This window comes from Lampris incognitus, chromosome 4, assembly GCF_029633865.1.
Source record: "Lampris incognitus isolate fLamInc1 chromosome 4, fLamInc1.hap2, whole genome shotgun sequence".
NCBI lineage: Eukaryota > Metazoa > Chordata > Actinopteri > Lampriformes > Lampridae > Lampris > Lampris incognitus.
In genome coordinates this window covers 51,238,961-51,258,268 of record NC_079214.1, presented here as the reverse complement: position 1 = coordinate 51,258,268, position 19,308 = coordinate 51,238,961, and the positions used below count along the sequence as shown (strand labels likewise).

General features: G+C 42.1%; 1 protein-coding gene across 1 annotated transcript in view; it reads right to left on the bottom strand.

The window, feature by feature from the left end:
- The window catches only part of LOC130111328 (synaptosomal-associated protein 25-A-like), a 44,662-nt gene that overhangs the window by 12,959 nt on the left and 12,395 nt on the right, over window positions 1-19,308 (bottom strand). Inside the window, exon 4 of the mRNA XM_056278477.1 lies at window positions 10,788-10,836. Within this exon, the coding sequence (XP_056134452.1) occupies window positions 10,788-10,836 (49 nt within the window). The remainder of the gene's footprint in view (window positions 1-10,787; window positions 10,837-19,308) is intronic.

The window sequence follows — 19,308 nt, the reverse complement described above, 5'->3', positions numbered from 1 at the left end:
CTACCTGGATGCCCCCCCCCCCCAAAAAAAAAAGAAAAAAATGAATGCTTTTCAAGGCACAGGCACACAAAACTTATATAACGATCATGGACTGATTGCAAATGACACAAAGTGAATATCTAAATTTGCAGATTTATCAATGCAACATAATCTCTGTGTATTTTAGCATATCGTTAGGACGTATAAAGCAGACTGATTAACAAGCCTAAAAAGTGGTCTTATGTCATTCTTAAAAGAACATTACATAACAAGTCACTGAAAGCAGTGGTGGATTATGAATGCCAATGCTATTGATGCTTCAGTTCTCCCACTTGCACTGCACCAAATACTTGAATGTCGAACTAAGTACACAGTGTGTTGGGGCTTTTAAAAGGGAGGGTCCGGCTTTTTAGAAGCCTTTCGTATTAATATTTAACGAGGCCCCCGGCTCAAAATTTCAACAACCTCTCACAACTGCAGCGGTCTTCATGAGAAACTAGCAGCGGTCTCCTGTTAAGCGCATCCCTGCAATACAAATGCAAATGTACTGTGAAGAGATCAATCCCCCAAATCAGGGTTTTTATTGTTTTTAAGCAGGTCCAATGCATATTTTATCAATACTACAGCTGCAGAAGTGCATGGAATGGCGAGTAACCCCACACACGCATGGCACTGCTAACAGCTAAGAAGGAGGCTGTTATCAGTTTCTCAGAGGCAGAAACTTATGCAGTGAAATATAGTTGAATTTCCTGAGCGAGGGCTTTACCTTTAAAGTGGGTCTTACGTAAGTCGCTTGGATGTTACAGGACAGAGGGGGAATATGAGTGTTTACGTAACAAGGGCCTCCCACCATAGTTTTTGACTGAATTAAACCCGTATCACTGATAAAAGACTCAACGGGGCCAACACACACACACACCTTCTCTGATGATGTATTTACACTGAGGCTTCGACTAATCTGCAACATCACACCCAATAATTCCAGACCTCGACGTTAATCCAAAAAAATGGGACAATAAACTCCTCCATCCACTTCCTGTTTAGCAGCTCAAAAGCTATATTGCACCATTACTGAAATCCCCATGTTCTGGGTCTGGATAAACAACAAACATGCAGGGGCTCTATTTCGCATATGAGACACACACACAACCAGCCACGAGTCGAGTATTTTCCACGCAAAATTCTCTCTCTTTCTCCGTGTCCTCCATTCTCTTTGTCATTTCAACTCATGCCTCCTCGCTAGACGCTCCACAATGAGCTTTCGCTCTCTTGTTCTCTGCTGCTGTCAGTCTTTGATGCTTTTCCTGTCCCTGTCCCCCCCCCCCCCCCTCTGAGATATGTGCGTCCAGCACGGAAAAAAAAGCGAAGCAGAAAAACAGACTGCCTGAGTGCACTCTTTTCTGCAGATATATTCCCATGAAAAATATTTCCCATGAGTGCCTCAGATGTCTTTTACAGACTCTGTTCTGCTTGCTTTCAGCAGATTGTAAAACGCCGAGTGTTTGTGTGGCATGTGGCGGCGCGCGCGCTGTTTCGGAGGCAGGAGGAATGAGAAGCAGCTCATCTGGCAAGCAGCATTAACCTCTCTCTCCAATAAATGTGTGTATTTGAGTACCGCAGAGGAAATGAGGTTTAACATTGTGTGGTGTATACGAGTCCAATCTGGCAAACTGTTGCCTAACAGCCCCCCGAGAAGTCAATATTATTCCCAGATTCAAGACCGGCCCTGACAACGCACGCTTCCTGTGTCCAGGTCAATAGAGCTACACAGATCGTAGCCGGAGGCTCCTCTAACCGCGTGTGTGTCTGTAGAGTAGACAGACATGTGGACAGTCTCACCTTACATGGAAAACGCGGGAAAAGTTATCGCTCCGAGTTCAGCAGTACTACACCACACACAACCCTTAATTGGCCTTTCCCTCTAATCCCACGCAAGGATTGTGTGTATTGGAGGGGAGGGGGGGCAAGTGAGAGTGCGAGAGAGAGAGAGAGAGAGAGAGCGAGAGAGAGAGAGAGAGAGAGAGAGGTTTATCTACTGAGCGCCTGATGGCCATGTTTGGGGATTACTGTAAAGAGAGGAAGCTTCAAGTTGCTGGGGGATGAGTAATAACAATAACAACAGCAATGGCAGAAATCTCCAAATCACATCTCTACGCTACTAATGTACATATTAATTGAGACGGTGACTCAGTATTGTTTAAATAATTATTGGTGTTGTTATTTAGTTTGCCAACAGGGTAGTGAGTATGGAGAACGCCCTTCATCAGTAAGGTGTAGTAGGTTTAAGCTTCTGTAACAGCACGAGTCTGCCCTGATGAAGTGTCCCTGAGTAAGACACTGGACCACTACCAGTTTATGGGATGCTGCGCTGTACCTCCCTCTGACCTCTAACCTTTTGGAAGGGGACAAATGAAGGATGCGTTATTTTACCATTCAGGGGTCAATGGAGGTTAAAACCAATGTAGGATATTAGATGGGTGGAGTGTGTGTGTGTGTGTGCGTGTGTGTGTGTGCGCGCGTGTGTGTGTGTTTCTACACTGAGTGCACAAAATACAATGGGTTGAATTTATGGATTGCAAATATTGGCAATGATTCCTATTTACTTTGCCCAATACATGAACCTAAAGCGAGGAAGATGTGAGGAGGAATTTTTGTCATCCTTAAAGTAACCGAGGCAGCAATTAATATAAAGCAAGCTGCAATTTTAATTCAAGAAATGTCTGCAACATCCTTTTACAATGTGCTTTAATGCTTCCACCGTTATCAAATAGTATGTCTGAATTTGTGACACAAATGAAAATAAAGATTGTGAGTTGTATAGACTTGAGGAAACTGAAATCATTTCCTCTTCTGCATCATGAGAAACCCTGTTCGAACAGGACTAGGATTATGTGGACCCCTCGTGTAGGGTAATTAATGGATTAACCGGTACAGCTTGTCGAGTACCTTGATGTGGAATCAGAAATTTGCTGAAATCATCAGTGTCCTATATACGCTGGAATAAATTCAGACATCTTCAGCGTCTTACATCTTGACTAGCCTACATCCTAGGATCCCAACTCTCTGAGTGGGGGTTTTGGGTGGGACCTCTTTACATATAGTCTAGCGGTTGTACTGTCCTGCCAGACCATTCAACATAGGAATACATTTAGCTCTATTCTATGTTTATACTCATGCTCGTTTTTTTTTAACTTATCTTTAGCTTTTAGTTTTCATCTGTGTATATCTTATAATATGTATGCTGTGTTTGTCCATGTCTGTCTTGCACTGTTTGGCGAAGCCACAGCCCTTATTTCGTTTTTAACATGTGCCTGCACATTGTTTTTAATGACAATAAATTGAACTGAATTCCTCTCAGTTAGATAAATTAATATGAAGACGTAGTTCCCTTTGACAGCTGAAATTAAATAGATAGCCATATTACAGCTGATGTGCATGTTGATACCAGCCCATAATGCACTGTGTGTGCATCATCTGCCTGCTCTGGTCCTGATGGCGTCTCACATATTGTTGGCAAATGCTTGTTTAGTGCTTGATTTACAGATTTTGGTTTGTGGTCATGTTAAAACGCCATATGGTCATGTTATTGTCTAACTGAGCTTAGGTTCTTATGATGATGCAATATCATCAATTCACTTATAACCAGCGAATGGCAACACATGGTGATTTCCTTCTTTCTTTCTTTTTTTTGACTTATCAGGAAAATTACTTAAAAACTCCCTCCATATCTTAACAAAATTACAGCTTGTGTGAGTGTGTTCGCATCTACTGTTCCAAAGGTATATTATACTTTTAAAATGGTATAAGTTTTCAGTGAACCTTTTCAAAAATTTTCCGTCTGTTTTTTCTGGCTAGCTACCTGTCTGTCTATGGCCTGGCATCTGATTTAGGCAGCAGACCAGGTGTGTGTGTGTGTGTGTGTGTGTGTGTGTGTGTGTGTGTAAGCGGTTGCACGCATGAGATTTAATGAGTGAAAGATGTCTGCTTCATTCTTGTGCTCATTATGAGATATCATACTGCAGGGGCCAACACGTAGACAGATCGCACTGTTTATCCCACCAAACCCTTTCATACGTTCAGTTGATCTCATTATCTTCTGAGACTCGGTTCTGAGATGAGCTTTGATTTGACTATCTGTAGAAATCAATCTCCATGCCTACGTAGGTCTAGCAGCCACTTTTCATCACAGATGAAGGTAGGAACCATGTGTTTGCAGTTGAAAGCACATGTGATTGTTATTTTAAGAGGACCTCTGCTTCCATCAAAGGTTAGTGAGAAATTTCATGCTGGTATTTTTAGTATTTTTAAATGGCAGATAAGGCAGTGCAGCCCATCTTTGCCATTATTAAATTCTGTTGACTTTTTTTAAGGTATTACTATTCCAATGCAAATGTTGAGAACATGCTCTGTGTATAGGGGAATCATATGTCATCCAGGAGACTCTGCCATTTTAAGTAGACCTTGAAAATCTTTGCCTGCTTATCACCGATAGAAAGGGGGCAATGTTGTACTGTACATTGCCAACTACACTGAGAACATAGTATGTTTCTACCTGTATGGCTGTTATGAGGTTTTCTATGGATGCTATGAGGTTATCGTATTTCCACCTCTGCCCGCAGAGCGCCACACCTCAAACAGGATTTCACCAGTGCGGGTGGAGCAGCAGGAGCAGCAGCCATGACCAGCAGCTCTCACAGGCATTAGTTCTAGTAGCTAGCATCAAGCAGAGGTGTGCCGTGAACACCGGACCGTTACGGAGGTAATCTATCAGCCCTGACCCACGTGTAATTTAGGTCAATGTTCATGTAGCAGCCGGGGAGGGACCCATTAACTGGGTTGGTGTGCAACACTTTCCGAACGAGGTTATGGGAAGACTCAAAGGGTGCAAAAGAAGACGCTAATTAACCAGTTGCTGTAGGTTAAAGGTATTTTATCATCTGAGATAACTGTTAGCATGTCTATTCATCTGTTTAGGTCACTGGCTTTTCATTCTGTCTACACAGATGTTTGAAAATATAGTAATCATTTCTGTTACTTTTTTTTATCCCCCCCGTTTTCTCCCCAGCTGTACTTGGCCAACTACCCCACTCTTCCCGAGCTGGGTGTAGCCGCTACTACACCCCCTCTGCCGATCCGGGGAGGGCTGCAGACTACCACATGCTTCCTCCGATACATGCGGAGTCGCCAACCGTTTCTTTTCACCTGACAGTGAGGAATTTCGCCAGGGGGATGTAGCGCATGGGAGAATCACGCTATTCCCCTCCAGTTCCCCCTCCCCCCCAAACAGGCGCCCCAACAGACCAGAGGAGGCACTAGTGCAGCGACCAGGACACATGCCCACATCGGCTTCCCACCCGCAGACATGGCCAATTGCGTCTGTAGGGACGCCCGACCAAGCAGGCGGTAACACGGGGGATTCGAACCAGCGATCCCCGTGTTGGTAGGCAATGTATGGGGAGATAGACCACTATGCTACTTGGATGCCCATAATTTCTGTTACTTTTTGATGACTATTTTAATACATGTTTTGAAAATAAAGGTGTGCAAGTGACAGGAGTAGCAAGTGAAGAACAAAAAGCACCCTAGCTCGCACCTAGCATGATAGAAAAAGAAGACAACCTGCTCCATTGCTAAACTAAACCAGCAGTTTTGCTTAATTTAGTCATTTATGACAGCTTGTGATGTTGGGCTCTTGTTATGTGGAGATGCTTCCTAAAATTGGACATAAAGTCCTTTCATGCGGATCATATTTTCACAGCTGGTGGTCATATGATGTTCACACGATATGAGATATGTGTCTCTCACTTCATTAAAAATTATATTTGGTGAATTTCTATTTAGCACAAGTGTTTTAGTCCAATGATATGCTCGCCTTGTGTCTTCCAATCTACGCGGTAGAGTTCTGCAGCACTTCCATACCCCACCTCCATTTTATCCTTCACTACTTCATATGGGGGTTCAGCTTGCAAACAAAAGTATGTGAAATGCACTGAATTTAGATTTTTAAGTTAGATTAGATTCAACTTTATTTTCACTGCACAGAGTACAAGTACTGTAAGACAATGAAATGCAGTTTGGCATCTAACCAGAAAGCGCAAAATAGTACAGTGAAGTGAAGGGTATAATGAATATGAGTGTACAGAAGTAATATGGAATGTCAATAAATATGAATATGCGGTATATAATGAAAACTTTACAGTATGTATGTAGTATTTGGATAAATAAACTAATGAAATTGTATATAGAAATTAGATAAAGCTATGGGAATAAGTAAATGCAAATAGAATAAATATATAAACAGAGCATAGGGAATGTGCACTCGTCTGTACACACATGCATGTATCCATCCATTATCTGAACCGCTTATCCTGCTCTCAGGGTCACGGGGATGCTGGAGCCTATCCCAGCAGTCATTGGGCAGCAGGCGGGGAGACACCCTGGACAGGCCGCCAGGCCATCACACAGGGCCGACATAGACATGCACACACACACACACACACACACACACACACACACACACACACACACACACACACACACACACACACACACACACACACACACACACACACACACACACACACACACACACACACATTCATACCTAGGGGCAATTTAATACAACTGATTCACCTGATCTACATGTCTTTGGACTGTGGGAGGAAACCAGAGCACCTGGAGGAAACCCAAGCAGACATGGGGAGAACATGCAAACTCTACACAGAGGACGGCCAGGGATGACCTCCAAGGTTGGACTACCCAGGGGCTTGAACCCAGGACCTTCTTGCTGTGAGGTGACCATGCTAACCACTGCGCCACCCGCCCACGTGCATGCATATATATAGTATATTTATATATATATTTTTTTTCTATGAGAGATTCTATGTTATGTACCCATGTGTGCATGGGTGCAGGCATGTTCATCTTCCTGCCTGTATGTATTTATGTCAGTGGCTGTCTGTGCAAATGTGTATATGTATCTATGTGTATATGTATTTTTGATTTCCTTGAAGGGCAGGGGGCCCTTCACTCTTTGGTAATAACAAGTCCGTATTAATGACTAGGGGCTCAGAAAACCTATTTCTTTTCCCTTTTTTCCCCACACCTCACAGCTGCTCTTCCTTCTTTTAAACATACGTTGTTTGTCTGAGGCTACAGGCTGAAACCTGACATAAAATAACAAGGCTACCATCTCACAATGTGTAACAGAGGCATTTATAGCTCAGTAGTTGCTACGGCTGTTAGGGAACAAAGGAGGACAGAAAGAGGGGAGAGAGAAAAACAAAGCAAAAAAAAAAGGTGGGCCTGAAGAGGAAAGAAATTGATAAGGCAAACAGAGGAGGAGAGAAACGGGGGGCAGCGGGGTTGTATGTCAGCTGCAGAGGAGATTTGCTAAGGGGCAGAGGTAATTTGAATCGAAATTGATTCTTGTCCTTCGTTAATAGCACCGACTGCCTTGGTCTGTCTGCTATTACTCAGGAGAGGGAGGGAGGGAAGAGAGGAGGAGAAAGACGAGGAGAGAGAGAGGGAGGGGAGGGGGGTGAGGAGAGAACAATATGCTCTTTTGACAGGCAAATTAGCCTGCTCTTTCACGCATGTAACAAAGTGTGACCTTTTGGTCACACATAAATATAAGAATACACATAGAGACACATGGGAGCTCGTGTGTGTGTGTGTGTGTCTGTGTGTGTGTGTGTGTGTGTACTCTCTCTCTCTCTCTCACACACACACTCTCTCTCAAACAGACACACTCTCTCTCTCACACAGACACACTCTCTCTCTCTCACACACACAAACACTCTCTCTCTCTTTCTCACACACACACACACACACACACACACACACACACACACACACACACACACACACACACACACACACACACACACACACACACACACACACACACACACACACACACACAGATTGACCCTCCTCCACAGGCCCATGGTGAAATCCAGTGTTGTAAGATGGACTCTCAGAAGTGTGTCAGGGTGCATTAACAGGTTTTGAATGTAGAAGACGTGCTGACGTTGGTTGTCCATATTCACTATATTCAAAGTTACTCGTTCGTGCCACTTTAAGATGTGTTGACATCAGACAGCCAAATACACAAATATATACATGTCTTAATACAAGATAATCTCTCAATTCGCCAGCCCAAGGTTTGCTGACTGTTAAGATGACTTCAAAATCATGCTTAGCTATGTGCCAAACTGGCTGGCTAAGTATATAAAAAGCCACAGACACAGTTTAGCAGCCGTTTGGCATGTGGCTGGATTTAATATATCCCTCCTTCTTCCCATTTCACATGCATTTATCAGACCGCTTTCATTCCACAGCCGAGCTGACAGTGTCAGGCTCTTCAAAGGACTCAGTGGCCACAACCTACCAGATCTAAAATGAATCTTTAATCATGTTTAATATTTTACACGATGCTTTAATATTTAAATCAGCGGATTATATTCAAGTCTAAAAAAAGCTGTAGATGAAGTGTGAGGTTGAGCCCACTCCTCTCCAACCTAAGTGCTTGCTGTGGGCTCCTGTGAGAGCTCCAGCACCAAGAGGCAAGTCAGGACCGTTCGTGAGAGGAAAACATCCTGCAAGCACTGCTTGAACCATGAGGGCTGCCGATCAATTAAACAAACATTTACTGATTAATCACACAATTTGCTGTGATTAATCATGATTAATCACTTTTTTCTTCAAAAGACTGAAGCTTGTAACAATGGATGTTTGAAAGTAAAATCACAGAATTAATGTAGAATCAACACATCCATCCATCCATTATCCAAGCTGCTTATCCTAATTAGGGTTGTGGGGATGTTGGAGCTTAACCCAGCAGCCACTGGGCGGCAGGCGGGGAGACACCCTGGACAGGCCGCCAGTCCATCACAGCCCCCCCCCCCACCACACACACACACACACACACACACACACATTCACACCTAGGGACAGTTTAGTATGGGCGATTCACCTGACTTACATGTCTTTGGACCGTGGGAGGAAACCGGACGCAGACATGGGGAGAACATGCAAACCCCACACAGAGGATGACCTGGAATGAACCCCAAGGTTGGACAACCCCTGGGTTCGAACCCAGGACCTTCTTGCTGTGAGGCAACCACGCTAACCACTGCGCCACCGTGCTGCCCAGAATCAACATGAAGGAAGTATATTGAAATTCAAATACAGTTGTTTAATTGCATATTTTTAACCTTTGAACACTGATTCTCTGCAGTGAACTACAGATTTCCAATAAAACCATCAAGGCCATCAACACCGACTGTCAGCTTGAAAAGCATAGCTCTTATGTGCACTAACAGAAATAATAACAAAACCCGGGCCTGTATATTAAAGTGCCAGTTGAATTTCAAAACCATCAAGGCCATTAAAATTAGATATCAGCTAAGAAAGCAATAATGTCTTGTATGCATTAATATAATTGATAAATGTCTGTAACCGAGCAAGGCACAACGTCGTGACAACCTCATCTATGGGACCAAATGGGGACATTCACGTAAAAAGGTTGCTGCAACATCACAAGAACGTCTCCAGAAGGTACTGTCACCTAATGTCAGAGGTAATGAACCAAACGGGAACTCGCTGGAAATGATGCTGCAACATCTGGGCCCCCCGCTATGTCAAACAAAACAAAACACAGCTGCGTTAATTGCGTTATTTTTTTTTCAACGCATTAAATATTTAAAATTAATCACAAAAATTAACGTGTTAATTCTGACGGCATTATTGACTATAAGAGGTTTGTGGAACTAAAAGGATTTATGAATACTTCATGTGAGGAAACTTCAAGAGACCCTCTATGTAATCCAAGGAGCCCCTAAAGGTTTTCCAAAAAGCCCTTGTACATTTTCTTGTATAAGCCAAACTTGTGCATTCAGAGAATGCACCCCAAAGGTTAGATTACAAACTATGGGTCCGAATTGTTGTCTCTGATGTAGAATGCAACCTTTTCCCCCTCTGTACTAGTACAAAGCAGAGCATAATACTTGCTCCTCATTGTTGTTATCTGTACTTAATAGTGATGGATGCTGCAAAGGTAGATTGGGACAGGATGGGGAGTGAATGAGAGAGATGCGTGTTTGTCATTACCAGTCAAACTTATCATCGTGTCCCTTCTCTAAAGAGGATAGGGTTAAACTATGCACAGCTGGCTGCCCTCTGACCTCTCGGTCTGTCAACGGCTTCTTGGTAACCATGGTAACAAGGCTCTTAGTGACATCACTGATGAACAACTTGAGATAAAAGCATTGACAAAGTTAATCTAACATTTACCTTTGAATGAAGAAGGCTGTTAGCATTATAATACAGTTCTAAAACATGATAAGTAATACGACTTAAATTACATGAACATAATATACATGCTGCATGTCACACTATATTATGTTTATTTTCCCAAGGACGCTAAAAATGTGTTGCATAGGCAGGCAAAGCAGAACGTTAGCTCTTGTGACATATCCAGTATCATTAGCATTAGCCAGATTCAAATGGACACTACAATCTGATTTTTTTTAGCAAATGACTGCACAACAGAGAGCTTAATTAACGATAGAGACAAATTGTGCAATTTTGAGAATGTCATATAAATCCTCCTGTGCATGTCATAAATTGGAATGGGAACCTAGGAATTCTGTACTGGATGTGATGCTGACCTCAAATTACTTGCTGCATAGCATGGGATAGCTGCAAAAGAGGATCAGGGAAAATAGAGCAGAAAACAGCCAAACGGCAGCTGGGACAGAACTCAAAGAGCCAGTGTTGAGTGGTCTCTCCGCCTCAGGACTTACCTCCCTGCTCATCCAACATGACCAGAGTTCTGATACCGGCATCTTTACTCTAAGAGACAGGACATGAACAGAGGGAAGGATGGAAACAGAAGGAACAGAGGGAACAGAAGCAGGGGGAAAGAAAAGAAAAAAGGTGACAGATCAATGAAGGTCAATAAAGCAGAATAGAAAGCCAAGAACAGCATGGCTGGGTCAAATTACAAATGGATATCACTTTTTGACCGACACCAGCTATACTGTTCGGAAAGTGTAAACTGCAGTCATCCCAGTACATCCCAGTAAAATAAAGCAAAACCCTCGACAAATCCAGAGTGGAAAAAAGGAGATCCTCATGAATCTTGATGAGACAATCTAGAATCTACTTGAAAAATATGACACATCTACACCCAATGATCCTGGATCCCGTTTTTGTTATATTTTGTAAAGGTTTCACTTAATGTTGCTAGCTAGGACCTCCAATTCCTTAACTAAATGGAAGTGGTCACATTCAAGGCTTTGAATGAGTGTGAAAATAAATGATTTTTGACCACCTCCTATAATAGCCTAATAGGTAAAGCATGGCACTTACAGTACTATGGTTTGCGGTTAAATTCCTTACAGTATGTAGTTCAATTCTCTGTGCAAACCAAGGGGCAAAGGATGGCAATGACAATGTCAGGGGGGTTTGAGTTTCCACTAATACGGGTCGGGCCGGATCTTGCTATGAACTCATGGTGGTTGGTAGGCTACGGTAGACCCCTGTGTGGATAAGATGTGTTTCGTGTGTTGTCTGTTAATGGACTGTTTCCCAGAGATTTGCTGATGAAGTTCCAATCATTGACAATCTAATTTATTCTTCAATATTGGCACAAGCACAGGCATCCACATAAACACTCAACCACACACACACACAATCAAACATGCAGAAGCACACACGCGCACAAAATGTGCAACGTGCATTTTAAGAAAGCATGCTTACTGCTGATGGCAATAACATTTAAACTACTGCTACAACATGATTCAATATGAGAGCGCTCCTCAGAAGGATATTAAAGTTTAAAGTTCATTCAGTTTATGCATCAGTTATTTTGAATCCAAGAGTGCCTTGACCCCTTTAAAGTCGGGCGCTAGTTTACAGCCAGTTTAACACAACCAATGTTACGACTGCCCGCGTAAATGAGATGAACCGTGAAAACAAAAACTCCAGCTGACCATGAATCTATAATCGATGACTTCACGTAAAAGTAGGGATGTTGCCTTCCAAAGAATGGGCTGGGCAAACATGTTCCAGATCAAAAAATGATCAAAACAAATAATCACAGTAAGAAGTGGAAAAGGCTCTTTATTTAACAATTGAGCTTACTATAACCAAGGACAAAAATAATGTGATACTTCACTTTTCTTGACAGGGAGGTCAAAGCCAATGTTTGGCTAAAGAACCGCACCAATCGAGTTGGCAAACCACTCAGTTTCTTGCTCAGTAGGGTGGTTAGAGACTCAGCTTTACTCAAGTCGTGTGGCGGTCAACAGAGCACCATATCCAACAGATACAAGAAGGGGCAGGACAGACAATTTAGGATAATAACATATCATTCTCTATGTATATAGTATTTGGATCAAGTCACCCATTGAAAGGCAGTCTCTCCAATCACGAGGGCCACCCTGATGGCCTTAAAAATCTGCTCAAAACTGTAGGAACCCACACCAGTGCACAGGAATGCAGGGCCATCTGCAGCAGCACAGTTACAACACAGAATATCTGACCTCGCTGACTGGCATGATGTCATCTGGTGAGATCATCTACTTTCTGCATGGATGCTTCAAGCTGCATGTATGCCCGGAGTCCCACACACAGAGATATGTATGTAGGCACACACACACATGCAGATAGGGGGCACACACAAATACTTATATGTAGATATGAGAACACACACAGTTGCACATGCACAAGCACTCATGCATACTCAAAAATACACACACACACACACACACACACACACACACACACACACACACACACACACACACACACACACACTACCAGTCTATGCTGTCATACTACGAGTCACCAGATTCTTTGGTAAAAAGATGGTGCATGCTTCTCCCTAAAAATAAAATTATTCATCATCATGGCAGATGGAAAGAAGTAGGAGCATACTGCTTGAAATAGACACACTTGAGATTCAGAGAGGAGATGAGCATTTCAATACAGTTCATCATCAAAAGTTTCTTTAATTATCTCATACTTTTTGTTTCTCTTTCTTTGATTACACACATTTGAAGACCCCCCCCCCCCCGAGCTCAACAATAGAACATTTTAACTAGATAGTACATTAAGGCCAAATGGCATATTAGATTTTCATGTACTGCAATGTCAATCAAACCTTGGACAACAAGAAAACATCTTGACATCCTGGTGATTCAGTATGTGTGTCCAGTTTACTCCTCCAAGCCAAAGGTAAATTCTCTTTAGAGAGTTCACCAGGTGAAGAAAGGCATTTCTATCAATTCCCTGTCCTCTTCAAGGTTTGTGCCATGATTTCATATATCTGAATATGTGATTTTTGTTATGGAAACCCTCCCCCTCTCTCCTGTCTTTCCTGTCTCGCTCCAGTAATGAGGGAAGGAGATCAGAAAACCTGGTTACTTGTCCCTTGTTGAATTGTCTGACCAGTTGGGGAAATCTTTTGCAAGGAACTATTGTCAAGATGACTTTGAGCAAGGCCACATATGTGTTTAAAATAGATCCAAGAGAAGGACAGCAGGAAAGAGGACAGAGCAGCACCCAAAGCAAGCAACAAAAAGATAACTAGAGGTCTACATACAGTATGACAGTCCTTGGCAGATTGGTATTGATCTTTTTTTTATCTTGGTGGCCACAGTGCTGTCTCCTGGTCCTGAAATCTATTTTAATTCACTTGCTGTAGAGATGATCTCACCTTGCCCCTGACCTAAATGACTCTCTGCAGCCCAGGTGTTGGCCAGTCTAAACTTGAAGTAATATGAATCTCCTGGAGGTACGTATTGATGGAAAAAAAGCTTAATTAATCAGTCAATAATTCATTGATTTGGACAATTCTCTCTCAGTTTCAAGCAAACTGTCTCCATATTGCAAATATGGTCGATGTAAGACCGTGTGCACAACCTTTCTCAACCTTCAAGTGAGGGTATTCCCACAGCTACAAACCTTCATCTCACATATCAATATTTGAGCCATCTGCCTTTGGATTTGACAGTGTAACTAGTATTTTCTACATCAGTCTAACAATCCGTATCACTAACAGTGTAATCTCATATCCATGTTGTGCGATGTAAACTCTGAGATACGGCCCATCTCTGTTGTCAGATCTCCAGACTATCAGATCTTCTGTTTGACTGATTGTCTGGTCCATGCAGACATGGGATCTGCACTGATGTCCTGCAAATGCTCTCTCTCTTTCTCTCCCTCTCTATTTTCTTTCTTTCTTGGTCTCATTTTTCATGCCTCGGCCAGCATTTCTATAACTCCTATTCTGTCTCATCCCATCTGTCTCTTCTCCTCTCGCCCCCCCCCTCATTTCTGTAGTCATCCTCCCCCTTAATCACCCTCTCTTTTGCCCCTCTCCATAACAAATAGACCACCAAACAGGGACAGCAGTGATTGTATCTCCTCCTTGGAGACCTAGTCTGAAGATAACAGCTTTCATATGGCTGACTTTAATATGTCGAGGAGCCTTGATAACCCCTCAATCACACTTTATGAGGTGGGTGTTTTCCTCTCCGATGAAGTTGATTCACCTCAAACGATAGTATCTGCTGCCGCCGTGGATTCTCTCGCAGATGAACTACATTAAGTTTGAGTGTCGCACATCCCGGATTCATTCTACTCACGCAATTCCATCACGCACATACACAAACCAAAATATTATTCACCCCCTTTTTGCCAGCTCTCTGAAATTGTCAAGATAAAAACAATCAAAGCAGCATTAAAATGCTGGTTGCAATACTATTTAATGTGATTAAAGAACATCATTATAAGCCTCTATGTGTTTTAAACCAGGAATCGACAAGACAAGAGTTGCAAAGTGTTTCATGCCAAATATTTCATATGAAAGACAAAGACCAGCCGAATTTTTAATCCATAAATACAGTGCTCACGTATCCTCCTGCCTGTCTACAATGCTGAGATTGTTGCATTATAAAACTGCTTATGGGCAAGTGGACATTGTGTGATAGAGGAAAAACGGAGATAGTCATATTAAATTGCTTGTGACTTACAAGAAAGAGGTGGAACACCTGAAATAATAATAATAATAAAAAAGATACTGGGGGCACCGTGGACTAGAGCTGAGAACTGCTGCAGTATATGTTATGTTGTGGATACCTTGGGAAATTTCCCATTGCCTTGCAACTGTAAAAAAAAAAAAAAAAAAAAATCCCCATCCCCATTTATACTGCCGCATAGAATTGCAGGTCATATCCATTTTATTGTGGCGTTAATAAGCCTTTGTTACAACACTGCTGTCCAGGAGGGTTTTCTTTACTCACACATCCTATTGACAGTCAGTACCAAAACTCTTCAGTCGTAGTAATCAGTATGAAAATATGCATCACCTTTTCAGTCACATCTCAAAACAATTTAAAACACCAAGACAGACTATGGTATATTTGTTTTATTTTTGCATCTACTTATTATTTTTCACCTTCAGGTCTAATTATTATTCATATCATGTACATTAGCTAAAGTGCATTGCATTTGATTGTGCACCATAGAACGACTGCTTAACAATTGGGTACCATAGAAAGTAGACACACTGGAAGCATCATTCTCCTTAAATTTAAAAAAAAAGAAAAGAAAAACACTTACAGATATTTAGTTTGACAAAGCTTTATCTGTGATGGCATTTATGCAGCATCAGACGTGGGGGTCACATTTTAATTTGAGCAGGTATCACAGGGCTGATCTCTGGGAGAATGTGAACGTGTGGGAGAGGGCGAACGTGCTTCCTGCTGTGACTGATCTTTCCACATTAAATTACAGTGACCCTTTCAGACAGCCTCACTGCTGGAGGACACAAGGTAGTGGTAAAGCTTGCAGCTGCCTCCTGCAAACGGTGTAGAGTCAGATTCAGATTTGGTTAGAAGCACAGCAAAATGTACAGGAGTGGCTGAAAATAGATTTTATAATGCACTCCTCCTTTAAAAGCACTGGCAGCACAGAGAAACACTACTATTTATCACCTCTTCATTCCTCATAAATCAGAGAAGGTTTCTAATTCCTGTGTGGTTATTATGCATTGTTTTACAAATCTATCTTTTTTTCCCCTACTTCATAATTTGACTTGAGCAACCCACTCTTACTAAAATACGTCATTTTCTTTCTTCTGTCAACCATTGCCAGCCAGTATCAAAATATTTCATGAAAAGCCTCTATTCAGACTTTACAGAGGTCCCTAGATCAAGCAATTGAGAAAATGTCATTGTGCCATTACGTCTGGGGGTTAGCTCTGTCCTTTAACAAAAGCCAGAAAGTCAAGCCAGATCAAAAAACAAAAAGATACATCAGATAGAATCTAAATATTTTAAACATCGTTTCAACCAAGAAGCCAGAAATATATCACATGCTGTCAAGAGTTGCTCATCCATAATGCATGCTGGGATATTGCTCCCTACCAGCGTATCCAGCCTATCTCTCCGGAGAGATTGGAGAGATGCTAAGTGAGAGGGAAGAGAGAGAGCACCTTGTCAAGCTAGACAGGGAGGAGATGTGAACATCCAAACATGACTCAGTTGTTATTCATCTCTTTCTCTCCTGGCAGAATGAGGGCCCTGGACGAGAGTACCCTGGAGAGCGCACTTTGAGCCAATGAACCGCCCGACTTCTCCAATGGACCGGCTCATACTGTAAGTCAACAACTGGTATTCCTTTGGTATTATCTTCAAAGGTCAAGTATTCAACCACTGCCAGTAAGGAGGCTTGTCTGTCTGATAGACCAGCGTGGATATCACCCCAGAGTCTCTCTATGACCTTTGTCCTTTTATTGCATTGAGGAATAGATGTCTGTTCAAGGGTCTGGAAAGGAGCCGAGGACTTTGAAGCTGAAGACCTTTGCACACCAAGTCCAATTTTTTATTTGAAAATGTTGCACGTTGAAAAATAAATAGCACCTCATGTTTTGCATGTTAGGCTAAGCACACTAACTCTGAAAAAGCCAGCTGTTGTCAATGTTTTTGGAAAGATTTAGATTTTCTGTGTTTTTGCATCCATCAACAAGCTCTCTGAGACTTTTAGAAAAATGCATATGGTGTGCAAAGGCCTTAAATCTCAACAGATGGGGGAATGAATGTTGCTGTAGTGACTAGAACTAATTCATGCAAATCAATGCTGATACGAGTGTCAATTATTGATTTAAATACCTTGGTTTTATTAAATGTTCAGCTGTGATGAAAGAATCTAACATAGCAAAAGTGATAAAGGACACTGTGATGGGTCTTTAGCAGAGCATATATAGATAAACTGCATATCTAATGTGGTGAGCATTACATCTTCACCACAGTCTAGCTCTCTGTGGAGTTCTCATCATGAAAAGATGTCATGTGTGACTAAGTTTGATTTGAATGAAGCTCAATAACATAAATGGATCAAATGTGTTTTAACTGGTTATCTAGAGAAGGTGTCAGAAAAAGCAATTGCCTTCATATGGAAAGGACAAAAACCAGACATTAACCGGCAAATGCTTATTTATCAAAGACTTCCATCTACTACATTAGTTGATCAAACATTGAATCCAAACATAGTACTTATAGTTAACTGACTTTGTTAGATAATCTGATGCTTTAAAATGTAGGACAAGCAACTTGGTCCACTTGCTTTCACTGGTAAGTAAAGGAGTTGGGACTGAGGGGTTCCTTCAGTTATATAAGACTTCTTTTGCAGCGAGGCTGCTTTAGATTCACATCACTGCTTTAGAGTAACATCATAAAATACCCAATGGCAAAACATTACCACCATTTTTCTTTCCATGAACTGGACTGACCAGTGGAATACAGACAAACAATGATGTCACATCAACTCCAGCTGTGAAATACATCTCAACTATGAAGGTTTATGAGCCTTGAGAAGATCGCTACATGGACTGCAAGATGGGGATAGTACTTTTTCATATTGAAGAAGGTCACAATGTTGTGTACTGAATACATACTGAATACATAAAAAGAAAGGCATGGCTTTGAATACCAAATTTCAAGTTTTATGACAATGAAGACATGCCTTGTGCAGAAAGCATCATTAGTCAATATCGGGAAGGCCCACGTATGTTGTATACTCTCAACAAAGGATGAAGAGGAGACAGGGAATAGAGCAGGCTTTTCAATTATTAATTATTTAAATAGTGATGAGTGATTTCATAGTGATTTTCTTACCTAAATTATTGACGCAATTATAAAGCCACTTTATTTTCTCCCTTTTTCTCCCCAATTGTATCTGGCCAATTACCCCACTCTTCTGAGCTGTCCTGGTCACTGCTCCACCCCCCTCTGCCGATCCGGGAAGGGCTGCAGACTACCACATGCCTCCTCTAATACATGTGGAGTCACCAGCCTCTTCTTTTCACCTGACAGTGAGGAGTTTCGCCAGGGGGACATAGCACGTGGGAGGATCACGTTATTCCCCCCAGTTCCTCCTCCCCCTCGAAAAGGTGCCCCGACCGACCAGAGGAGGTGCTAGTGCAGCGACCAGGATACATACCCACATCCTGCTTCCCACCCGGAGACATGGCCAATTGTGTCTGTAGGGACGTCCGACCAAGCCGGAGAGATACTCTTTAAATCAATGCAACCCTAACCATCACTTGACACATCACAAGAGCGATGTCTGTTAATCCATATATCATCATCAGGTGATATCACTCCTGTCTGATCAACAGGACCCAGCAGGTCTGAGTGAACCAGACATTATCTGAGTCTACAGTCATTAAGACAGGTGTTCCTCAAGGATGAGTGACTTCTCCCATTGTTTACATCATATACAAATGACTGTACAAGCAGTCATCCCAGCACTTGGGTTGTCAAGTTTTCTGATGACACTGCCATCTTGGGTCTTATAGATACCGACACTGACATTTCTGTCTTTAGTTTACAGGTAGAAAAGTTTGTACAATGGTACGATGGCCATCATCTCATTGTAAACACTAAGAAAACAGAAGAGATGATTTGTGATCCAGGACATCTGGGGGATCCTTCTCCACTATTGATCCATAATGCTTGTACTACCCAGGCTCATTCTCACAAATACTTGGGTGTACATATTGACTTTAATCTATCTTGGCATGCCCATGTGAATTCTGTATGTACAAAGATCCAACAGTGACTCTACTTTTTGTGCAGACTCAGGGTGTTTGGGGTTGGACAGAGGTTAATGATGTTATTTTATCATGCTGTTCTAGAGAATATATAATGTTACGGAATTTCAGCTTGGTTTGGTAACATATCAGTTAAGTTAAAATCACAAATAATCAGACTGGACCACACAACAATGGAAGTAATGGGGGTGAGCGAGCATCCC